Genomic DNA, 26,952 nt, shown 5'->3' on the forward strand with positions numbered 1-26,952 from the left:
TCTTTTTGGCGAAAACGTTCGGCGAAACAATTGATACTCATTAGAGTCTTTCTTGCAGATTTCCTCAATATTTAAGAGTTTACTATTTAACTTATCTGCAAAGATTAAATTTCTCTTATATATATATATATATATATATATATATATATATATATATATATATATATATATATATATATATATATATATAAGCGAGGTTCCTACAGCCTCTGCCGCTTCTCGCATTTCGACCGCCATCGTTTTCTGTCCATCTATTCGTCATCTTTAATGACTCTATCTCTCATTATGTGCCGTACATTTTCTTCCCAGGCAACTGAAGGCCTTCCCCTTCTTCTTCTTTGTTGTGGTATGTAATTTAAAGCTTTCTTTGGCAATCTATCTTCATTTATTCGCTTCACTTCACAATACTTGAAACAGTTTTTTCAAAGGTACCGTCCCGTATGCCATCTTTAAATCTACAACCTATAGGTGGGTAGATAGGTTTCTTGCCTTCCGTTTTTCGATTACCTGCTGCAGAACGAATATATCATCAGTGCACGATCTTCCTGCACCAAATCCATTTTGTTCTTCTATGTCTTCGTATTCTGATTCTATTCTTTCTTTTATTATTCGACCGTACAACCTCCCCACTGAGTTAATAACAGTTATTTTCCTATAATTAGAGCATTTGCGTTTATCCCCTTTCTTGAATATTGAGCTGATGTATCCAACATTCCAATCATTAGGGATATTTTGTTCTTTTAAGCATTTGTTAAATAGTTGAACCAACATCTCATGTAATATTTTTGGTCCATTCTTTACCAACTCAATTGGTATGTCTCCAGGTTCTGCCGTTTTTCGATCTTTTGGAGCATCGCTTAACTCTTCGGTTGTTATCTCAATTATTTGTGTATGTTCGGATGTTTCCTCCATTTCGATGTCTTGGAATTTAATCTATCCTCTGTCAGTAAGACCTCATAATGGTGTTTTTACTGTTTTATATCTATTAACTGTAAGTTAGATTTTTCCTTTCCTTCCCTCCGGAGAGACTTTATCACCTTCCACGCTTGCCCAACTCTTGTTACACCCATATACCCATCCACCTCTGCATATCTTCGATCCCACATCTCATTTTTATTTTTTTCATTAAACAAGGATTATTCATTCAATAAAATTGATACAAACCAAAAAATTCACCAGTACAAACCAAATAGAAATCGAGTGATTATAGCGAAAAAAAGAATTATTAAAATCAACACCATAAATTGTCTACTAAAAAAAACTCCACCGGTAGTACTTTTGGATAGACGGATAGACGTTTGTCTTTAAACTTAACTTTTTGGAGTAAAGGCGGTTTTAAAATTATTAGCACCAAGACAAGACACATACTAATCGTTGTTGCGTGCATTACGTACCTCAGTACTCAATGATAGAATATCTGCAGCTCAAATAGTCCAGTTGGGATAGCATTTGCTTTAAGAGGGGTCAATAGTAATTTAAATTTAAATTCGCAACTGAATTCCTCCGTTGCGTCAGTCGTCATCTTAAATATTAATTTCAGCAAAAAAATTAAAGAGATCAAAATTGTATAAAACATAATTCTCTTCATTTTTGTTTAAAAATATTTATGTCGTAAAGTTAATAATAAAAGAGATAATTCGAAAATAAGCTTCCCTCCCCCTTTCACTGTATTCTCCCTTAACTCAGAAAATATCGACAGCACGAAAAAATTTATAAAAAATAAATTGTAAGAAATCGCATTTGCAATAATTTCATACCTCACTATTTTTGATACTGGACGACTGGACTAAAACAGGGATATCAAAGTTAGGGATATTGTGATACACAGGATATCCAAGATCTATTTAACGGTTAAAGTACATTTTAAATACTAAATTACACGCACAAAAATATTCAACTACTTACTTGCTCTAAATAAACTCTACTATACTTCACTATCATTAAATACACAGAAGAGATCTAAATTGTAACGTTAATAAGATAATAATAATACTACTTCCTGGGAAATAATGAAAGTTTTCTTAAATCAGTTAATTGTAGATTAAAAAAACTAAGAAAAGCAACTACTTTTCTGCCTATGATTTACAAACTTAATCTAAGATGTATGAGATGTGGTGAGACCATCAACCTTTTATAATATTTTTACAATAATTCTTTTTTATCCTTCCTTGATCTTGGTTAGTTCATCAACCTCATGGAACCCTTAATTAAACAGTATTTTTATTTAATGCACTCAATAGCTTGGAGCTCTTCCTCTAGGTCTTTTGCCTTTAACTCTGTCCTCAATTATCAGTATTCATCGTACAAGTTGTTCTGGAAATGTGTCGGAAATACTGCAAATATTTCTGTTCTAGATCTGCAAATAGATATTTTACTTTGAGTTGGGTGATTAGGATCAGATAAAGATAAATGCAAATTATGGGAGCAAAATTCCTATTTCGTACAGATAATAACAATAGTTCTATTTTGTTTAATATTAGGTATACCATTAGTATTTTACTACAAGATAACACCTTATAAATAAGACGTAGTAAACATATCAATTGGTTTTATTGAAATTATGATATTGAAATACATTATGTCATAAATTACATTTCCTCAAATTTTTCCACCACTATTTTGGAAACGATGTTATACATTTTATTATAAACTTTCTTTACATCAGGATTTTTTATTAATTGATGTTTTATGTAACTGTAGTCTCCTGTTTCCCAAGATTCTACTAGGGAAGGCATGTGAATCTTTGTTAAAAATGATAAATCCTAAAAAAAGATTAATGAAAGAGGAAGTTTTTTTATACATAACTAATATAATATTAGTATATTTTACATTTAACAACTATATTATTATTGATAAATTGACTTTATCACACATAAGATCTGATTGAGTATAAATCACAGTATTGTATCGTGAAAGCCACCATATTTATTTTATATGGGAAACATTAAAACAAAGTTGTTTAAGACCAAATATTAAGTACAATGAGAAAAAAAAGTATAATTTGTTTTTAAAAGAAAAGTGTACAATGCAAAAAGTAGAATACCTAGAATCGTGGTCACACAATTGAGGCTTTGATGAAAAACGAAAAGAAAGAATGTCAGATACAATTAGTTTCACAAAATGTAGACTGGTACAAAATGCCTACTTTTATTATTTACAATTACATCACAATTTATAATTTATTGGATGATAGTATTATAGTAACATTTAGAATAGAATTGAATAGATATAGAAATAGGCAGCGGAATAAGACAAGGGCTTGAGCCCCATGCTATTCAATTTAATCATTAATAAAATCATCAAAAGCGTTAACAGAGGAAGAGGACACAGAATGTTAAACAAAGAAATAAAAATACTCTGTTACGTAGACGACGCAATATTGATAGCTCAAGATGAAGATAGTCTGCAAAGACTGGTCCAGAGATTCAACATAAGAGCAAAAGAATTTAATATGCTATGCAATGCTGAATAACTACATAAACAGAATGGAGGAGACACGGGCCGTTAAAATAGCAAGAGATAAGTCACCAATCGGCAAAAGAAGTATCGAATGACCGGGAAAAAGATCGATTGGCAAACTTAATAGAGGTATTAATCCGCCAATGAACAAGCAGAATTGCTTATAAAGAAGAAGAAGAAGATAGTAGTAACATCATATTATAATATCATTATCGTTCTTAAAGGATGAAACAGGCCACTATATTATCATGGACTTATATTCTCAATATATCTATGTCACTGAATAATAGCCCTTCCTTAGTCAACGAAGACAGTAAAAAGGTCCCTTTTTTGTGTCTACCTGGTTAGAAATGATTCGATCATAAGTTGTTCTTTGTAGCCCATGGAACCTTGCTGTTCACACACAAAGTTGGTAGATACGCTGGGCCAGACAGAATTTGACCAATTTGTACAAAGTTATTAGACAAGTAATTAGGCGGTACTTGGTTAGATCTTGTGTATTATTTTGATCCTTTGGTAGTAAATAAGTGGTTCCCTAAGTAAGAAATAATGATATTTTCTATGGATTACAAATAACAGATTAATTAATATTGATAAACAGTCATGAACACTCCAAACCTTCTTTAGCCAGAAATTTTTTACTTTGATCTAGTCCAGGAAACTTCCAGTTATGAAGCTCTTCTATGCGATGATGATGTTCGAGACTACTTTAGTGGTAAAGGGTTCATAAGGAACATAACTGTAGTATTGATAGTTGTTCTTCGTGTCTTTAATTCATCTAGCACTGGTGTTAAAAGCAGCTGACGTTAAAAGTTGGTTTCCCCAAATTCCCCAATGCATTTTTTCTTGGCTTAAATACGATTTATTTGGATTTCCTACAGTAAAATTGAGTAGCATTTCCGATTGTTACCAACTTTGTATCACCGTAGGCGACTTGAATAAATGGAGAGATTTTGTTTTAATGTATCTAGCAACTGTTCAGCTGTGCTATTTTCTTGATTATGTTAAGAGTATCTTAAAATGTTTAGCAATATTTTTTTAGCTCCTTTGATTACTTTTCTACTTCTTACTCCCTGAATTTTCTCCGTAGTTTGTCCAATATTCCTACACAATAGTTCAATCTTATATAGTCCTTTCATTACTAGTACTTTATCGTGTTCTGATTTTAATGTCCATAAAATTGAAAATTGCAGTAAATCAGCATACGCAAATATTTCAATATATGGACTTCTACATAATTGGGTAGGATTTCAGTATTAAAAATTTGTAACAGCACACCTAGTCGTCTCTTACAAGAGTTTATTTATGGTAAAGGTGGTCTGCTTTGTGGTATTTTCCGTTGAACTTTGATACGGCACATGCCACTTCACTTATCAGGCTATCGTGCAACTTTTTGTTATCCTGCTGTGTAAAATAAGGCTAAGTTTCTTGTGTGGCAACCTCAGGAATCTGTTCATGTATTTCATTGAAGTTTTGATCTACAACTGCCTCTTGGTTGTGTATCTCCCGTTCGACTTTATTTCTGATGTTATTGCGTCTAGTCTCTAAAATAAGATTCTTCTTCTTCTTCTCCTTACTCTTTATAAGCAATTCTGCTTGTTCATTGACGGATTATTACCTCTATAAAAGGTTGTCACTACATCTTTTGCGCGGTCGTCCGATACTTCTTTTGCCGATTGGTGACTTATCTCTTGCTATTTTGACGACACGGGTCTCCTCCATTCTGCTTATATAGTTATTTCATTCTTTTTTTCTTTTTTGTTTCCATTTATTTATATATTGTAGGTTACATTTTTTCATGTCTTCACTTCTCTTTCGATCTATTAGCGTATTTCCTGTAATTCTTGTTAGTACTCTCATCTCTGCTGTTTCCAGTAGCCTTTGTGTTGTGGCTGTGTCGGGTCTTGTTTCTAAGGCATATGTCATTATTGAGCATACACTAGCTTTATAAATTCTTAACTTCATTTTAGTTTTAATGTGTCTGTTTCGCCATATAGTGTTATTAAGGCATCCTTCCAGTCTATTTGCTTTTTGTACTTGATCTCTCACTTCTTGGTCTAGGTCTCCATAGCTGGACAGTGTAATTCCCAGATATTTTATTTTCAGTACTTGTTCAATACTAATGCCATCAATTTTTATTTTACATCTGATTGGTCTTTGCTGACTACTATTGTTTTAGTTTGCTGAGATGATATTGTCATAATAAATTATTTTGCTCTTATGTTAAATCTGTGGATCAGAATCTGTGAAATAAGATTGTTCCTCATAATTACCCGGTATTAATCTGCTACTCGTTGTTTAGATACATCAATTTCTGGGTACTCTCTGTAAAATTCGGCATTGCATACAGATTTTGTCGGTAGCCGATCGTTTCTTGACTACGATATCACCTTATAAAAGAAGCGCAAAATATTTTCCTAGACACGGTCCATTTCATGCGCTGCCACTACGAAGTGGAAACATTTAACCATCCGATATAGGATTTACAGATTAAGTCTAATTACTTCTCATCTTCAAAAAGCTGTGCTTAATTGCTCTGTTCTTGATCGAATTTCTGATTACGGATTTATATCTTCAGTAATCCAGACTCCTAAGTACCTATTTTCTTTTGGCCAATTGTACAATATCTTCATATTTGTTATCTGGATCCTTGATATGTCTTTGCCCCTTTTACTAGTAATCATGGTTTTTGTTTTCTTTTCCTTTTATTGTTATAACAAACTGCTCCCTAGTATCGCAAATTGTGTTTAGTAGCGTCTGCAAATCTTTCTTATTTTCAGTGATAATTACTATCATCATCATTATTATCAATCTATTTGCATCCACTGCTGGACATAGGTCTCTCTCAGCTCTTTTCATCTTCTCTGTCTTGTGCGGCTCGCTAATACAGTTACTGCTAACACGCTTTAGGTCTTCGGTCTATCTGGTTGGTGGACGTCCTCTGCTCCGTAGTGCTTTTTGTCTTGGTCTCCATTCGACCATACATTTTGTGTATCGATTGTCTAATAATCTGGCTACGTGGTCTGCCCAATTCTGTTGATTTTGTTCTACGACGTATTGCTTCGTTTGGGATTTGGTCTCTCAGAGAGATACCCAACATCTGACGCTTCATAGCGAGTCAAGCGAATCTTACGCTTTACCTTGTTATGAGTATTAATGTTTCCATTACATAGGTAAGTACAGATAACACACATTGGTAAAAGATTTTCCTTTTTGAGGCATATGGGTAGATCCGATTTAAATACATAGTTTAATTTACTAAACGCTGCTCAGGCCAATTTTACGGTACGTGGGAGCTCACATGTCTGGTTATCTCGGCTGAACCGAATTTCATGTCCAAAGTACTTATACGATGCAGTCTGCACAATATCCGTTCCACCAACAGCATTATTTCGATTTAGCATCAGATTAGTCATCATTTGCGTCTTGTTCATATTAATCTTTAGTGTGACCTGCAAGAAAGCGTGATATAATTTTTCAAACATTATTATTGCATCAGCCATACGATTGACTGTAAGGACGATGTCATCTGCAAATCTCAAATGACCACGTTTCTCTTCGTTTATCTTGCAGTATCTTTATCATTGTCTCTTCGCTTTAGTTCATATTATATATAGTTTCACTATTTAGTTTGATCCATCCTGTACTGTTAGTTACTGGAGTAAATAACTTTTCGGAGTATATATGAAATAGTAATGGCGAAAATACACAGCCTTGTCTCACTTCTCTGCTTATATATTGCGAAATCCTAATTAACCCAAACTTATGTTACTAGATTTAAATCTGCACAAATGAAAATTGATCTGAAATAAAAATTATTTGATAAGTTAAAATATATATTATTATATATAGTTTTCTAGTAAATTTCCACACAGATAATTTATATAAAAAGTTGATAATTTAGTATCCAGAGATCCAAGCTCATGTCAGCTCTAAATACGTACTTACCCCTAAACATTCGCATTTAATAAAGTCTTCGTCAGTATTAGCTTTGAGCACTAAAGTATTTATTGCAAACTGGGCAAGTTTGCTAATAACGCAATCTAGGCATTCTCGTTCATAGTCGTACCACATACACACAAACGGCTCGACAATATTCATAACATTAGTGATTAATGCGCTAACTTGTACATTGTTCCAAAAGCCGGTTAGTTCTGACTAAAACATAAAAAAAGGATTAGAAAATTCTATTAGATTATCACACTCACAGACAAAAAAATTTCGATCCTTATTCTTTTTTTTGAACTTTTGTGATTACGATAGTTCACCAAAATCTTTCTTATATTTCATTATAAGACAGTTAATGGAAAAATACAGGAATAATGAAACATACGCTCATATGGTATTCATTGATCTCGAGAAAGCATATGATAGAGTTCCCCGAGGGATTCTCTGGTGGGCTCTTAATAAGAAAGGAGTCCCCTGTGAATATGTAAAGATTGTAAGAGACATGTATGAGGGGGTAACAACTAGTGTTAACAGACTGATAAATTTCATGTGAAAGTAGGTTTGCACCAAGGCTCGGTGCCTAGTCTTTATTTATTCTCATTAGTTATGTCCTAACACATGTAGTGTTAGTAGGAAATAGTGAATGCAACTAAGAACGAAAACTGAAACAGTGGAGACTGAAGCTCATGAGGAAAATGGTTTAAAACTTAGTAGGACAAAAACGGAGTATTTAGAATGTTTATTTAAAGATGGAGTTGGTACAAATAGAATGATATATTTTGAAGGTAAAATGATTGTGAAAAGTAATAGTTTTAAGTGCCTAGGATCGATGTTACAGAGTAATAGAGGACTAGATAAATATGCATGCAGTAGAATTAGGGTTAGATGGATGAAGTTGAAGAAAGCGAGTGGTGTGTTGTGTGACAGAAAAATTCCAATGAAGCTGAAGGAAAAATTCTATAAAACTGCCATAAGACCAACTATGATGTACAGAACTGAATGTTGGGCAGGTAAAAAAAAAAGAGGAACAACGAATGCATATGGCGAAAATTAGAATGCTTAGATGGATGAATGGAGTGACAAAAAAGAATAGAATTAAGAATGAGTATATTAGTAGAAGTCTAGGGGTGGCACCAATTGTTGCCAACACGCGAGAGCATAGATTAAGATGATTTGGTCATGTTTAACGTAGAGACGTTAATCACTCAATATGAGGAATTACTGATCTGCGGGTTCCTGGAAGTAGTAGGAGAGGAAGACCAAAAAAGACCTAGAGCAGACGCGCAGGCAGAATATATCGGTAAAGGGTATTAATATTAATATGACCCTAGATAGAAACTTATGGACAAATTTAATTAGGGAAGCCGACCTCGCATAGGGATGAAGGCAAAGAGAATATTGATGATGATGATGATGATAATGAGTTTTTTTTGTATAGTGAGCAAATTTGTCGTTTATTAGAGTTAGAACAAAACCAAAATTATAAATATACAAGAATACTTGTGAAGAGTGTACTTGTTGATGGACTGCGATAAAAAAATTCTATTATTTTCTATTCTAGTAGTTTACCTTTCTTTGTTATCCTATAGAAACGAAGGTAATGGATGTAGGTAAAGAGTATTTATATTGTTATTACCTAAGATAGATATATATTAAGAAATATAATTAGGGAACCCGATCCCGCATATGGATAAAGCCAAAGAAAATGATGATATTGATGATGACTAAAATTTTTTTATTTTATTATTAATTAAATAAATTAAAAAGTTTTAAACCTAAAGGACCTAAGTTCCAAAATATACAAAACTTTAAGATTTTTACTACAATAATCTCCCACTGCAGAAAAGTCGGATGTAGAGCTCTAACAGTTTTATAATAAATTACAACAAGCTTTAGAAGTAACCAAGTCTAGGGACGTTACAATAGTCATAGGAGATCTAAATGCAAAAATCGGTAGATTAAGTCAAGGTGATTTTATTGGAAACTTTGGACCTGGCACCCATAACGAGAGAAGAGATAAATTGGCTCAATTCTGCCAAGAGACCGATTTTATCCGCCCAGGAGACTCTGTACATGGAAATCTCCAGCAGACAACCAACATAACGTCATCAGAACAAATTGACTACCTTCTCATCTGAAAACGATACCGAAATTCCATAAAATCAGTAAAATCATACCACGGAGCTGATGTAAGATCAGATAACAACCCAGTTGTAGGAAGGTTTAGAATTAATCTAAAAAAGCTTGTGGCTAAAACTAAAGTAGAGAGGATATAAGTATCCCGTTTGAGAGATCCATCAACAAAAGTACAAAAATTAAAGAAGATCTCACCAAAATAGAAATTATTCTTACTGAAGATGCGAATAGGAAATGGCATATGTTAAAAGATGCTCTTATACGCACATGTGAGACAACACTAACACTTAAGCTGATCAAGAACAAAAATGAATGTATGATCGATGAGATTCTGGATCTTATGGAAGAAAGGAGATCCTATAAAACCAAAGAGAAAAACATGTATAATATTATATACACAGAAATAAGGAGAAATAAGAAATAAGGTGCATAGATGCAAAGGAAAGATGGTATAGTGATAGATGCGAAGAGATTGAACATTTGTTAGAGAAACATGATAACTTAAACCTTCATAAAAAATTAGGGAAATAACAGGCACCAATATTAAGAAAAAATCAAACATACTGCTGGATAAAAACGGCAAAATAATTATAGACGTCGGTGAAAGGCTTAAAAGATGGCAGGAATATATTCAAGAGCTATTTAAAGACGAACGGACTGAGTTAGTACAATACCTGTAGACATAATACTGTTAATAGAAGAACAGCAAATTTTAATATTGGTCGACTTATTCAATACAATATACAGTACAGGAATCATTCCCAGAGATTGGCTGATGTCAACATTCATAACACTAACAAAAAAACCAAATGCAAAAGAATGCCAAGACTACCGGATAATAAGTTTAATGAGTCACACGCTCAAAATATTTTTAAAAATTATACACCGGAGAATACACAACAAACTTGAGCAGGACATAAGTGACACACAATTTGGATTTAGAAATGCACTGGGAACGAGAGAATCCCTGTTCGCTGTGAATGTACTTGTGCAAAGGTGCATGGATGTTAATCAGCCAGTATATATGTGTTTTTTAGATTACAGCAAAGCCTTCGATAAGGTCAGACATATCCCTCTTATCGAATTACTTGAAAAGAAAAACTTAGATATAATAGACATCAGGATCATTAGCGCTATCTATTATAATCAGATCGCTGTGGTAAAAGAGAACAACAAGTATTTTTAAAAGAAATACAGATTGAGACGAGCGTCAGGCAGGGCTATGTCCTGTCTCCTACTTTCTTTAATTTGTATTCGGAGAAAATAATTCAGGAAGCACTAGAAGAACTAACTATGAAAATAAAAGTAAATGACCGACCAATCAATAATATACGGTTTGTCGAACTATTTTATTAGCGGAATGTCTTGAGGATTTACAACAAATGGTTGACAGAGTGGTAGAAGTCAGTGAAGAAAACGGACTGTCCCTAAACAAAAAAATGACACAATTTATGGTAATTACAAAAGCTCAACAGCGCCAAGAAAACATAACAATACATGGAGAACAAATTAAAAAAGTTGAAAAATATAAATATCTGGGTACAATAATTAACAAAAATATTGAGTACACAGAAGAGATTAAGGCAAGAATAGGACAGGCAAGAAATTCTTTTAACAAACTGAAAAAGTACTCTGCAGCAGGGACATTTCAATTTCTTTAAAGATAAGACTTCTGAGATGCTACGTGTTCTCCATATTATTTTATGGGTTTGAGGCTTGGACTTTAAAGAAAGATATTTCGCACAGATTGGAAGCCTTCGAGTTATGGGCCTACAGAAGGATATTAAGAATAAGTTGGGTGGATAGAGTCACGAATGTCGAGGTGTTAAAAAGAATGGGAAAAGATAAAGATGTTTTAAATACAATTAAAGTCAGAAAACTGCAATATCTGGGACATGTCATGAGGGGCGAACGTTATAACTTGTTGCAATTATTAATGCAAGGAAGAATACAGGGTACAAAGAGTCGCGGAAGAAGACGCATCTCCTGGTTTAATAATTTGAGAGCTTGGTTTAACTGCACTTCTGCTGACCTCTTTAGAGCAGCGGTGTCGAAAGTGCGAATTGCCATGATGGTTGCCAACCTTCTTAGAGAAGATGGCACGTGAAGAAGAAGACACATTCTTTACGAACTACCCGTTGTATAATATTTCGTCTGTTTTCTCTTGTTCTAACCTTACGGATGCTTTCTATTCCCAATATAAGCACTTCTACTACAGAATGTTAAGAAGAACTAACTGCCTGTTCTGCTTTATCAAAAGCCTTCTTATAGTCGATTAAACAGACATAAACGTCTTTTTGCTGATCTCTACATTTTTGTAAAACGTGGGTTATAGCCTCCTCAAGAATTTTTCTCTAGTCATCCTTATCGTCCTCTTTTTCTCTGATCAAGAGGGCTATCAAAAACAGATTTTCTAGCTACGTCATTTTGTTTCATCCGTACATTTGGACATTATGGAATAGGCTTTGGAACTTAGGTGACTTAAGAGCTAGGATTAAACCTAGAGCTAAACTTAATACTATTACAAGAATTAATATTAAACTCAACAATCTTTCGGATTGCACCGCGTCGATTAACATTGCGCCGAGCTTCCGACATCCTCTTTGAAGTCTTTTTCAGGGCTTCCGAGATTTTAGTTTCCGGAGGCCCCAGACACTACTACACTGCTCACTAATCAATGCATTGGCGCGGGCATTGGCACGAACATTTCTGACAGTAGATTTTGCTTGACAGGTGGAACGGCCGACATTTTCTTTATGAGAGATCTCCAAGTCGAAGGTAACCGTATGCCATCGTCTCTTGAGACAATTTGGCATGTTTTCAATTACTATGGCTTCTCTGATAAGTCTTGGTTTATAGAAGCGGATGGGGGCTATAGTTCTGGAGTTTTCAAAATCAATTTTGTGACCTGTATGAAGTTGGTGTTGACCTAGAGCTGAAATTGAGTCGAAATTGCGAACAGAAATGAAATGTTCATGATAAATCTTATTTTGTATTCTACGATTTCTTCGGCCTATATAGGATCGGGGGCAGTCTATACAAGGAATTTCATAAACTCCGTATTGTTCATTTGGAGTGTTGTCTTTGATTGATCGTACAAGAGATGAAAGTTTTTGTTGGGGGTAAATATTATCTTTGTTCCTCTTGATTTAAGAATTTTGTCGATCTTGTCAGTGACACCCATGTAAGAAAAAAAGCTTTTATATGATGAGGGTCTGAGTCTTTGGATTGAGATTGAGTGGGAGATTGATGTCTGTAGATGCTCCTAATAATGTGATTTTTTGGTAACCGTTTTGATTGAAGGCTTGTTTTAAACAAGAGAGCTCAGCGAGTCTACTTGCATCATCACAAAAGCGTACTGATTGGGAGACAAGGGAATCAATAACTGAATAAATTTGTGAAAGTGGATGATGAGAGTTGGCGTGCAGGTAACGATTGGTATGGGTGGTGGGTTTTCGATAAACAGAGTGATGAAAACTTTGTGATTGGTTTTTCTTTATGATAACTTCGGGAGCAATGGAATTAGGGATAAATATATATATATATATATATATATATATATATATATATATATATATATATATATATATATATTTACATTTATATATATATATATATATATATATATATATATATTTAAATATATATATATATATATATATATATATATATATATATATATATATATATATATATATATATATACATATATATCGATTAGTGTTTTGCATGGAATGTAGGATAGGATCAAAAGCCTTATACATAACAAATGCAAGCTAATGAGGCCTGGTCGTTGATAACGGTCAGTTACTGACACCATAGAATAAACTTTTCCTGTACAACTGGAAAGAATAATTTACATCCAGCCTGATTCTTTTATCTCTGACTTTACATTATTTCAACGGCCTGTAAAGGTATCTCTTGCAAAACAAGAAAACAAAAAACAAAATAGGTATATCGAGGGAAGGAGGGAATGTAGATGGATAAGCAGAGTGTCAAAAGAGGAAAATAATGAACATTATAAGAGGAAGTCTAGGTGTGGCTAGACTTTAATTGATGTAAATTGAGTAAAAGTAAAATAATTTTATGATAATGTGTACGTGTTTATTAAAATTTTATAATTCGATAAAACTACTTACGTTTGAGGAGTCACGTAGAGAAAATCTAAAATCGAAATCCTCTACACTTATATTTTTTGCAAATTTATCGTATAGATTTAGATTAAGATCCAATTCTACTTTTGTGATTTCTAACCTAAAAATATAATTTTTAAACTTTTAAAACTATATAAAAGATATGTGGTGAAATATTTCATGTTTGGTATGAATGATGATATTAGCTAATATTATTAGTTATTGCTTAATATTTCTTTTCTTCTTAAGGTGTCCTGTATGCTGTGAACATTGACTAGTACCGTAGCAATTTTGATCTTGCTTACGCTATCTCTATTTCTACAGACCTTTTATCGTAGTTCGACCAATGTAAGCGCAAACAATTTCTCCAGATTTTGAAGCCACGAGTGTATTCTTCTGCCTGGCCCTCACGTACTGTGTATGTTTTCCTGGATAATCAATTGAAGTAGGATACTTATCGTGTCTCAATATGTAGCCTAGATATTTAAGTTATCTTTGTTTAATTGTGGTCAAGATTTCTTTTTCTCTTCCAGTTCTATAGATTATTTCTGTTAGTGACAGGTGTACGTTCACCAACATTTCAAATTTTTTTGATGAAGGTCTCTGTCAGCGTCCAAGCCTCTATATTATATAGTAAGCTCGGAAAAATGTAGCATTTACCTAGTCATCATTTTAAATGAAGAGACAAATCGTTACATATAAGGAGCTTTTTTATATTGTTAAATGATGATTTAGCTCGTTTTATTTAAGCCTTAATTTCTGTGATCTACTCCCATTTTGCTTTTACGTTGGATTAGATAACAGCGAAACTTTAGGGTAAGAGTTCTTATGGTGATTGTGTCGTATTAATATGAAATAGTTAAGGTAATTTAGAACAAATCAATCTGGATCAGTGGAGACAGCCTGTAGAGGAAAAAGGTTTAAAACTAAGTAGGAAAAACAGAGTATTTGAAATATTCATTTAAAAATAGAGTTACTGCGAATAAAACGATAACTTTGGAGGCTAAAATTATTGTAAAAAGTAATAGTTTTAAGTATCCAGGAGTTGTGAATTGTCTCCTTTCTACAACACAAGAAGCGGACCAGACGTTAGAACTGGCTAGGTATGTGGACTTGGATTAAATAATCCTTCGTCGAAACAATTTCCAAGTAGAACTGGTAATACAAATGCTTTTTGTATTTAATGGCACTTTATTTTACGTTGCAATTTAGTTCCTAAACATTGTAGTTTACACAAGTATTTAACTAACACTTACCATTTATTTTTCTGCTATGTGTGAAGGTAAGGTTTACGTAGAGCACGTGTAAGAACTATCTTTTCTGAGGATCGAGTACAAAGTCTACGAAAGGAGTCTTGAATGTGAACTGTTTGGCACTAGGCCGAGCACGAAGTTTGAGAGGGGAGTCTGGTAGTTAACTAGTGTTCAGCACGAGAACCGGAAAAGAAATCTTGAGTGTGTAACTAGTGTCACGTTTAGCACGATGGCCGAGAACGAAGTCTTAGAGATGAGTTTGGTACGTAGCTACTGTCTGGTACTAGCACCGGAAATAAAGTCTTGAACGTGAACTGTCCGGCTCTAGGAACAAAGGGGCGCTTCTGAATGCCTCTTTGATTCTACCTTTTATAGGAAAAAATAACCACCAATCTTTCAACGGTTGTAACGAATTTTAACCAAACTTCACATATTCTCAACGGTGGGTTCTAAAAGCCACCAAACCAATAAAACTAAAAGATTTATGGCCCCTTTACGAATTCCGATATTGTTGACCCAGTTCTAGGTAGATAAAGAACTTGTTTTTTGTAACGACGAAAAATAATAACTTTTTATATTGAGAAGAGGAGAATTGGCAATAAAATAATATCGAATTATTTAAAGAATCAACATGTTTTATTCTTAAAATTAAGCACCGAAGTTAACACGTTTTCATTATAATATACACCTACTTACCTAAATTTTCCTTTCCCATACAGTGGAACAGCATCTAGTAGACTCATATCCAAAACATACTCAGTTTCGAATCCAACTTTATCGAGAGTTGTATTAGCCGAAATTCTGTTCCTTGTAAATAACTTTCTATCCGTGCTCAATGTGTATACATCATCTTTGTATTTGAAAGTGTCTAATCCGTATACATTGAATTGGATTAGATTTAAGTCCCCAATTCTTAAAAACCAAATTAAATTAAAAAGTACATGAAAGAATAATACTGATTTAAAAATGGACTGATTTAAAAAAAAATTATATTTATACACAGGGTGTTTAATTAAGAATTGTTCATATAGTAACTGGAGCACAAAATACAGATTTAACCTAAAACACTTAAATAAAATATTCCTCCTTAATGAGATACAAAGTGTTTTATTACAATCTACATCTCACAATAGAATTATACATTCTAAATTGATTTAAGCACATTGTTTTAACACCTTCTAATATTTTTAGTTTTAACTTGACAAACAGTTTACACATGTTAGGATACTTTAACTAGTGTTAAAAAATAGTTTTCCGCTGTTACCAGATACGTGTTGTAGGGATAGAGACTTCCTTTTTTCCCCTCACAGTCTACATCACTATCATAATAATCATTTCAGCATGTTTTTTACGTAGTAGTACGTAGTTTTTAAATTATTTGCGTTTAAAGGTGATGTTTAAAATCTATCTTCTTCTTCTTAAAGTGCCTATCCGTTCCGGATGTTGGCGATCATCACGGCTATCTTTACTTTATTTATTGCAGCGCGGAACATTTCAGTGGTAGTCGTGTTATACCACTTTCGTAAATTTTGAAGCTAGGAAATGCGTCTTCTTCCCGGTCCTCTCTAATTTTATCTTATTTAAATCTATAATTTTATTTTATTGCCAACTTCAATTTTACACGAGTCATAAACTAATAAAATTATACAATTTAGTAGATTCAGTAAACTCCATTTCAAATGATTTTTTATATTAATTTTGTAGTCCATAAAAAATCAGAACTATGATTTTTATTATACTAAAACAATTTTTCTTGGTAAGTTTTCAGATTGAGCTTGTTATTAAAATAGTGGTTACTTATGACAGAACTATTAAAAAAATATTTATTTAGACTACTCTAACAATAAAATAAATTTTTAAAGTGGCCTCCATTCACGTCAATACAATTTTGAATTCTATCAGAAAAATTTCTCCTAACCTTCAGAAATATGGTCGGTTGATTTCTAATAAAATTTGCGGCGTTCTCTATTTGTTGTCATAATTCATGTCGGGTATTAATTTCTTCAGCACACACACGTGTCTTCATATGTCTCAAAAAATAAATATATCAGGGATTAAAATCATGACTTTATGAGGACTTCATAAAAGCAGGTCATGGAAACTCACTTCCTCACCCTATTGCAGGTAACTCAAAGATACCTATTAAATTATCTCTAAAAATTCTACACCAAATATTCGCCTTGTTTGTTTTTTAACTTAAAATATTCGCTATCACCTCTATTTTCGTGTAAAACTCACATGTTCCAATCGACCCAATAACAACGAACATATGATGTAATACCTATTGGTATGACGTCAGAGGTCAAACCTCAAAGTTTGCTGAAGTACCTTTCTATCTACTAATCACCAAAGTACATATCGCTGTCCCGGTGGAAAAATGACGCAACTACAATAGTGTAACTTTTCAGAAGAGCCAAAAATATAAAATTATTTTACTTAATACCTCATGCAATGAAGCATAATGAAGTTATTGGATTAGTATTGCAGTTATACTTAGCCACCGTGATATTCCTGTAACTCTATTACACATTCGAAATAAATTCTTAATTTTTCATTCCTAAATTTAATCCCCAATTGCAATTACGTCATTGTTTCTACAAAATAACTGAGGCAACAATGACGTAATTGCAATTGAAGATCAAATTTAGGGATAAAAATTATGAATTTAGAATTTAGTTTTAGAAATAAAAATTTAGAATTTAGTTTTAAAGATAAAAATACATACATATTTTGTAACATTTTTGGTTACCTAGCTAGTTTTGAAAGGTGTAATCGAAATAAGTACAAAAAGTCATTGAAAAAGTGTATTAAACAAATCGAAAATTGTAGTAAAAGCAAACAATTTTAATAAAAATGAACTTAAAAATAAAATTGAAATTGCAAAAAAAAGTATCAACGAAAAATTTAGTCGAAAAAGGCTTTACAAAATCCAGGAATTCAAAACAATTCCGACGAAATCCAAGCCCTTCTTTTTTTGGCAAATTTCAACTTTCGTCCAGGTTGATTGTTCATAACTGTTTTTGTACAGGAAGTAATATTTCCCTTTTAACCTTTGAAATAGCATTACTTCATTTATTTTGAAGTCACGGCCTTACTCGTCTTTATTGAAACCTAGTCCCATTTCATTGTACAGTGCTTTTACATCGTAAAACTCCATTTCTGAGTGAAATCCATTTCTTTAACGGTTCTAACTTTTAACTAGCTCCTGTTTTTTAAGCATTTTCGTTTAGCAAACCTCAATTATTTATTTGTGGTCCAATGAAAAAGAAAATTGTCAGAAAAAACAATCTTCTTAGATTGTTAGAGAAAACAATACAAAATTGTTACGTAATGATTGTATTTATTAAAAGCTGAATCACAATTTCAACCAACATTAATGTGTTTCATCAACTAGAAAAACGGAACAAAAAAAATATATCAGTTTGTCCTGCTTTATTACAAATTTCATAAACTGGCTTTTTTTACCGATATATTGTAACTCAGATATCTGAAGACAAATTAAAAGATTATACGGACAAATTAAAGATAAAAATGTTTCCAAAGACTGAAACAATACAATCGTCTATACTGCGAAAAGCCGGTGAAGACCGGCGGGAAGCTCGCTGACTGGTCTCTTCGTCGTCCAGACAAAACGTGACTCTGGGTAGAAAAATTACTATTTACGATTTCTATTGAAAAACAAATACGTATAATGTATTTTCGCGTTTAAAATTAAAGCGTTAAATAGGAGCTTATGAGATATATAAAGAAACGATTTATTCGGAGTAATTAAGACTGTATAAACCAACACTCATACAAGACAGTAATCTCAGAGATTGGACTAACCTCGGTGTTGAATAGATATTTCACGTTTCAAAAGATATGAAAGCATTTAAAGAAATTATCGCCAACCTTCGTTAGAAGACGGCACAATAAGAAGCAGAAGAAACACTCCTAATACGTCTCTACTGTCGTAATTCAAGTGTTGTTTTTTCGAAGATTTTTACAAAGCAATTTAAAACTTTATACAGGGCCGCATAAAAGTTACTGCTCTATAAATTAAATGGAATTAAAAAAAAATTGAATGTATATTATGTCACAGATTGACTTATATGAGCAAAAATATAAGTTTTCTAATAGTACATACTTACATAATATCCTGTAAATTCTCTGGAATGGAAAAATTAGCAGACGGAATTAAAATTTTTATGGAAGATACAGTACTAAGAAATGCCTCCAAACCTATCTTCAACATATCTATAAATATAAAAGTATAAAGGAAAAATATATCAAAGCTCATGGGTGATCATGTTATATAAGCCAAAAAAAAGTAGTACATTTTCACAGAATTATAGGCATATAATCTGATCAGCAGTCAGTAAGATCGCTGAAAGAGTGAGTCTCTCTCTAGGCTGAAAGAGGAAAATAAAAGACAGGTGCTAGAAGCCCAGTTTGAATTTAGAGCCCACTTACAAGCGAACTAAAGATGCTTAGTCTTACGATATTTTATTAAATTATTTTTTCAATGTTAAAATTAAAAGGGGAACCTTTATAGGCGTTAGTATAAATCAAAAATTGTTAATAAATTATAAACAGTATCATATAAACTTAATTCAAATCGCATAAATATTTTTCAACTTATTTTATTGTTATAATTTTATTAAGTTTTTTCAGTAGGGTTGTAGTTTTTACTTCTTAGAATAATAACAACATATCGGCATACAGTAGAATGATTAGTTAGGTTTAAATAAATGCTAATTCCAAAATTTCATCAGAATCGATGCGTGTTGTTGAAAATGGGAGGTCATACCATATTTTTACCGTGGTACACTAGAATAATAGCTAAGGGGATATACAGTAAAATCTCACTAATTCGTTTCTTCAAATAAACCGATACGTCCAATAATCTGGCATCCTCCGCCCGCGCCCCTAATTGATACATCTTCCTACACCAGACTACTTGCTGTTTTAAGTGAGAACAGCCAATTGCACTTCGTAAGTCTTAGGTTGTCACCCAGCATGATCGGAAGAAGAACAACAGAAAGTCGATATTTGAACTTTCTGTGTAACTTTGCGTTGATTGGTATAATATTTCACTAATTTTGAGTCATTTTTACCAAACTTTCGGTCATAAATTTTTAACCGGAAGTGATATAAAAATCAGAAGTATAGGGAAGACCGGGGTACAGTGGACATAGAGGCACAGTGATCACCTTAAAATATCTTTCAAATGTAATGCGTTACTACTATGGTCACCTAATAGAGAAAGGCAAAAATAAGTTAAAGTTATGTGTGCTATTGGTTTCTTTTGGAAGTCAAAGTGTTGGAGTTTATAATACGATCTAATAGGTAAAGCAGATTTCCCATAAAATGCCGAACCTCACATTTTTGAGTGTCAAGTAACTTTTTGGTTTCCAAAGTTTGTCGAATTTGTGATGGTTAAGATTAAAGTAGTTTATTTTCTTTATGTAGTTGATTGTTGCTCGTATTAATATTCTACTGTCCCATAAAAATATAAAGAATAATAATAAAGAATTTTTTTAATATGCCAACAGTTAAGACATAGTTGTACTTTGGGGCACAGTGGTCATTTCAAAAATCAGTACAGTGGTCACTACTTTATGATAGTGCGAGGAGTGACCATTCTAAGCTCATCAGAAAATTCCAGTGTTTTATATAATCTGCTTTAACCATTGCGAACTATTTACGATAACAGCTGCTATAAAATTAACTAAATATGTAAAAAAATATAAAGAAAAACAAATAGCTTAGGATATAGCTACAATGAAATCGGACCTATGTTAGGTCCAAATTATACTATCCGGAGAATTTTTGCAACCTCTACAACTAACAGAGGTATACATCCATCATTAAAAATAATTGTTAGATTGTGAGAATAACATGTGAAAATGTGATAAGTTATACCAAAATAAAGACCTGCGTATTGACTGAGACTGTGATACAGGGACTGAAGATATGTTAGTAGTTGTTTGTTAACTACTTTAACAATCAGTTAACAACAGTTAACTAACTGATTTGTTAATTGAACATGATTGAACGTTGAACACTCACATACACACATAATATACACATACCAACAATGTAGTTGTTTATTTAATTGAAAATTTATTTACCTGGTAAAAGTGCTGAACTTTGTCCAACTAATATTACAAAAATAATTGAACAGATAATTAGCTTCATCGTATTTCACGAGAGCATAGACGATTGAATGTATCTGTAATACTAAAAAAAATGTTTCTTAAGTGTACAGAAAGAACTTTTTATCAGTACTTATAATCACTATAACGATATTATCGATCATAATCCTTTGCCAAAAAAAAAAAATAAATCACTAGCTGCTATGATTTGACGGAATATACAGATTGTCCCAAACAAATCAATAATTTCAAATATAATTTTGATTAGATTAATAGTAACTAGGAACGCAAGTGATTTTTAGAAATGTGTCATATTAATAGTGAAAAATATGCAGTAAATTACAAGGCAGACACGGGACAGTTGAGCAATATCTGCTGTAATATTCTTAGTATGTTAAAATAATTTTTCTGTTTACAATTATATTTTAAATCACCCTGTATATTTTTAATGTGTAATTTTATTGTGTTTTAATTGTTTCTTGGTTGTTTTTGTTTGGTTTTTATATTTAATTACTAGTGACTTAGATGCTTTCAACCAATATTGTTAGTAGTGTTTTTAATATATTATGTACAAGAACATTTTTAAATATTTTAAACTCTAAATCTGTAAGTAATTCACTGTTTACTCTCACCTTTTATTTATACAAATTTTAACCATATTTTAGTTGTCTTCTGATGAAGCTGACAAAAAATCGGCGAAATGTAGAGAAATAAAAGAAAAAAGATACAACGCTAGGAATAATCTTTTGCTCCGACATGCATCTACGGTTCACGTTTGAAAACTACTATCTTTTTCACTCTTTACGTTATCATTAGGATCTTATACCGGTATTTCAGCGTATACCGTGCTTCATTAGATCCGAGAAAGATACAAATTCATACTCGGACGGTCGTCGAATGTCTCTATTTCTTTCCCACAAGTCGTGATAGCTACAAGCGGTGGCACCTATTTTGATGACAATGAACGAAACACGGTTTAACAAAATCAGTTTCTATCCGTTTGAGCTATTCGAAAATTGCAAAGTTTATACCTCATCAAAAGCTTTGCTTTCGCTATGATTCATACAATACACCACGGAATGTTTGAAGAATTATACTGATGACTTTTAAGTTCATATATATATATATATATATATATATATATATATATATATATATATATATATATATATATATATATATATATGTATATATCGCACTGTCAATGGAAGACTAACATAAGTCAGAAAAAAACAATTTTTAGTTATTGTGCTGACTGAACTGCAAAAGTTGTAATCTTTCCAATGGAAAACCACAACATCTCGTGAATTATATGCATTACATAGAAAAGTGCGGATATGTTGGGATTACATTTTAAAAATTGTCTGAATTTGTCAATGAAAAAGCAACACATAAATTTTCATGGTAGTTTTGCATTAAAAATACTGATATTAGTAATATTTTTTACTAGTGGTAAACCAACATAACATCAGGCTATGGTGCTTGTTCATTGTTGTTGCCAGTTTATTTTAAATCTTTTCATAATGCTATATCAACATAAGGCAAAATGTGTTAGTTTTACATTATAATAACGTTTGTTTTATATAAGTGTAAAACTAACGCCAAACGAAATATGTCGGTTTTGAGTATGAAATTGTAATCTAAAATTTCGTATCGTACTGCCGTTAAACTGCCATAATACAAAAATGTGAGGTTAGTTTTGTGTACAACGGTTTGTTTACGTTGTGTTGCATTTGGTGTTGCACTCGCGTGGTAGCTGTTTTCAGTGATAAACAAGGATTATTATTTAAAATGAGTGGCCGAGGAAAGCTCATGGTCCAGCTTATAAAGGACAAAGAAAAATTAGCTGGTGAAAGCGCCAATGTAAGTATACAACAATACGCGATTGAAATTCGCCCGTCACATTTTTAACCTCACTTAATTCACATTATTATTGTACTACCTTACCAGTTATCTTAATTTATTATTTTACAGAATGATAATATTAGGTATATTGGTTTCAGGTTCATTCACCACCAAGTTCTCCTACTTATAATGTCCCCCAAAATAATACAATATTTATTGATGACAATCCAATAGCTCATAATGGTATTACTACTGCTACTCCCATAGCTCCCAAGCTTTTATTGGATTCTAATGGTACTATTATTACTGATATTACTGATATTTCCCAAAGAAATGCATTTCAGTTTCAGTGAGAACAACATTATTGAAAGTAACTCTTTTGAGCCCCAAATGGTACAATATTCTATTTGTGATGATGACATGGCATCTTCTTTACATGAAGGTGACAATGTTCAGATTACACTTGGGTCAAAGATTCTTCTTCTTCTTCTCGTGCCACTCCTAGCGGAGATTGGAAATCATCATGGCCACTGCGACTTTGTTAGCAGCGCGCCTAAAAAGTTCAATCGAACTACACCCGAACCATTCACGTAGATTACGAAGCCACGATATTTTTCTTCTTCCCACACTTCTTTTGCCCTTAATTTTGCCCTGCATGATATTTCTTAAAAGTTCGTACTTTTTTCAGTCAAAGATTGGCAATGAAAAATATGAAGATAATAATAAAATGCATAGATCAGATATTATATCAGATAGCAGTAATGAATCATCAGAAGAATACAATCCAGAGAATAATGTAGATAGTTCTGACTCAGATAAAAATCTTCCAGTATTAATTGTAGAAAATGATAGCCATCCTGTTGGTATAGACCTAATATCCACCTCTACAACAAACAATATTGAAAATGAACCAGCTAATGAAAACCAAAAAAATGGAAAGTCAAGAAAGCGAACCCACAAGAATGGGCACGTAATATTAGAAAAAAACAAAAAAATTTAGGGGAAGCCTATGTGACTAAGTCAAATAAAAATGTTCGTGGAAAAGCTTTGAGAAAACCCTGTGGAGAAAAGTGTAAATTTGAGTGCAACAATAAAATAAATGTGGTGCAACGACAAGATATTTTGACGTCCTTTTGGGCCTTGGGAGACAACACGAGACAAAGACAATTTATTTGTTCTAACATCGAAATAATTGTTCCCAAATACCGTTATGTTAGAGAAGGTAGTCAGAGAAAACAAAATCAAGGATTCTACCTACCTACTAAAAGTCAAAAGATTCGAGTTTGCAAGAAATTCTTTATGGCAACTCTAGATGTGGGTGACACGATGATAAGCACGACATTTGAAAAAAGGGACGATAAAAACATTGCTATGACTGATCAACGTGGAAAACCATGGACGTATAAACAAAGATGGACTCAGTTATTTACATAAAAATGTGAAGCCAAAAATTATTTGACTAGGTCACATTCTCAGCACCTTCAAATGTTGTCACATTTTTTTATTAAAATATCTTATTCACGTATCGCTGAAAATATTACTATATTTATTTTATACTCTACAGGTGCTATCAAACAAAAATAATAATTTATTACTTATATTAATATATTTAATTGTAATTAAAACATCAAATGTGCACATAGTGTGCATATCATTTAATAATAGCGTATAACAGATATCAAAAAATTATTTTATATGTAGAAGCACTGAAACCTATTTATTAATGGCAACGGTGTTTACATTTCTCTGTCTTATGGCTCTACGTCAAACTTCAAATGCTGTTCCATGTCATGTCCATGTTTATTTACTTTTTACCCAAGATGAGGAAAATTGTTGTTTTTCGATATTTTGGCTGTATTTTAAGTGATATTTGTAAATAGTGAAATAAACAAATTATAATAATGGTGCTACAGTTTTGCATTGGCAAAAAAACGAAATATTTACATCCCAATGTCTCATTTAATTTGTAACTATTGTTTGTTTACATTATTTAAGATAAGGAACTGAGGAAGCCTGTGTGTTTACATTTTAAAATATGTCTTTCATAGGCGTACCATTGGGTTTATTCATACTAATTACTGTATTGAACAAGATATTAGTTCATGAAATTAGTATAGACATTTTTAAATTGTAATTAGACATCATCTGGTTAAAAAGATATGTTTAGTAGCTTTTTAATTTAATATTTCTCATGAATTAACAATAAATTAGTGAAATGAATAAAACTCATTTATTTTTCTATGTAGGTTTCCAAATAATATTGATTAATGATGAAACTTACTCTAAACTTCAACAGAGAAAACAGTATAAAAAAACCTTTCAAAAGCATCCTTTTTGGTTATTTAAACTTGTAAGGAAGCTGAAAAATATTTCAAATTTTTTAATAAAACTATAAATATCTACAATAGACTAGTTAAAAACCTTACCTTATGAATATTTTGATTAATAAAACCATACAAAATGTCCCAAAATCAATCTATGAGCATTTGGTGACCATATGTATGATGAAGATGCAATCGATGGTCACTCTATGCAACTTTTAAAATTGGTTGTTGAGAAATATTTTAAAATTGGAATTCATCATGAAACGAGGACTACTTTAGATGCTAAGACCGTGCGCATAAGAAGCGTTCTTACTAAGACTGTTTTATTTCGCAATCAATAAAAATTTATTTCTATACCAATATCTTCTATTATGTTTATCTACCATTTTTACTTTAATATTTCTGTTCGGTAAATAGCTTTCCAATAATTTATACATTTTCACGCCTACTTTTTAATAAGTAGGTATATTTGCAAATAATTTTATGTCAAATGACAGCTTTGCAATGATCAATAAATATGTTTGTAGCATAAACCCTTACTACGAGGAATCTTGTCATATTGTATTAAAACAAATTTGTCACAATTTTAAAAAATATGTTTTAATACAATTATCAATAAATATAGGTATGTACTTAAATTTGACAAATGTATATTTTTTAATTGTTTTTTTTTATCGTAGGATTATTTGATACCTATTAAAAAATTAACTTGAGCTCAACTATATTTTATTGTATTAATTTTAAAGCAAATAAAATTGTATTTTATTTTTTTTATAAAAACGTGTTTTTATACATTATTACTACTTCCAATTATTAACGTCTGAATAATTATCCCCGCGAGTAATAATTCAAGCACGCTTACGTTCATTGAGGAAGTATCACAGTCTATCGATACCCGTTTTACTCCCCTTTACCCTCTTGCCCAGGAATATCGAAGCTTCAAAACAGTGTGTGTTTAAGGTATCTTATTGCTGGGTCCATCTTTGTTTATACGTCCATGTGGAAAACACAAGAACCACAAAAAGTTAGATCCGGTCTTGAAAGATGGGGTTAGGAAGCACATTGAATCGATACCCACAGTGGAGTCCCACTATTTAAGAAAACAGACAGAAAGACAGTTTATTGAAGGAAGTCTAACCCTTGCAACGTTATACCGTGATTACAAGAGAGAATGTGAAGAAGCTGGCAAGGAGTTTGTTAAGAGTTGCATTTATAAACAAATTTTTAATTATGAATATAACATTGGGTGGCACCAACCAAAGAAAGACCAGTGCAGCACGTGCGCTAAATACAAAAATTCCTCACCGGAAGAGAAACAAGAATTGCAAGAGGAATATTCATTACATACGAAACTGAAAGATTTGTCGCGAGAAGAGAAAGAAAAAGATATTAAAGAGGCGGAAAATAGTGAAGATAGAATTGTAGCCGTTTATGATTTACAAGCGGTTCTTTCTACACCGGCATCTGAGGTGTCAGATTTTTACTATAAAAGTAAATTGGCTACCTACAACTTGACAATATTTAATATTGTGAGCAAGGAAGGGTTTTGCTACATTTGGTCGGAAAATGTCGCAAAACGCGGAGCCAATGAAATCGGAAGTTGTGTCCTCCAATTTTTAAAGTCGTACTGCATAGGGAAACATGTTACGTTTTATTCTGATAACTGTGCAGGACAAAATAAAAACAAATATATTGCCTCCTTGTATCTCTATGCCGT

The 26,952-nt window shown here is 32.3% G+C and overlaps 1 protein-coding gene across 2 annotated transcripts; it reads right to left on the reverse strand.

Annotated features, from left to right (window-relative positions):
* Positions 1-1,906: 1,906 nt before the first annotated feature.
* On the reverse strand, positions 1,907-21,194 carry LOC140445518 (uncharacterized). Of its 2 annotated transcripts, none has more exons than XM_072537599.1 (6): positions 21,043-21,194; positions 19,060-19,165; positions 15,626-15,841; positions 13,683-13,797; positions 7,408-7,617; positions 1,907-2,356 (listed from the first exon to the last, which is right to left on the reverse strand). In XM_072537599.1, exons 1-6 carry the CDS (start codon positions 21,107-21,109, stop codon positions 2,351-2,353), a joined length of 720 nt encoding a protein of 239 aa, XP_072393700.1. In that variant the 5' UTR covers positions 21,110-21,194; the 3' UTR covers positions 1,907-2,350. The 2 variants fall into 2 exon arrangements, with proteins under 2 accessions (XP_072393700.1, XP_072393699.1); XM_072537598.1 differs by lacking the exon at positions 1,907-2,356 and adding an exon at positions 2,532-2,762.
* Positions 21,195-26,952: the final 5,758 nt, after the last annotated feature.

This window comes from Diabrotica undecimpunctata, chromosome 7 (genome assembly GCF_040954645.1).
Source record: "Diabrotica undecimpunctata isolate CICGRU chromosome 7, icDiaUnde3, whole genome shotgun sequence".
Lineage (NCBI taxonomy): Eukaryota > Metazoa > Arthropoda > Insecta > Coleoptera > Chrysomelidae > Diabrotica > Diabrotica undecimpunctata.

What these genes read in the sequence shown, in the direction of transcription:
- LOC140445518 (XM_072537598.1), bottom strand. Translation starts at nt 21,109, where the DNA reads ATGAAGCTAATTATCTGTTCAATTATTTTTGTAATATTAGTTGGACAA. An exon ending in AAGTTCAGCACTTTTACCAG is followed by an intron (nt 19,166 to 21,042) that starts GTAAATAAATTT and finishes TTATATTTATAG; the next exon opens with ATATGTTGAAGATAGGTTTG. An exon ending in GAGAATTTACAGGATATTAT is followed by an intron (nt 15,842 to 19,059) that starts GTAAGTATGTAC and finishes TTGGTTTTTAAG; the next exon opens with AATTGGGGACTTAAATCTAA.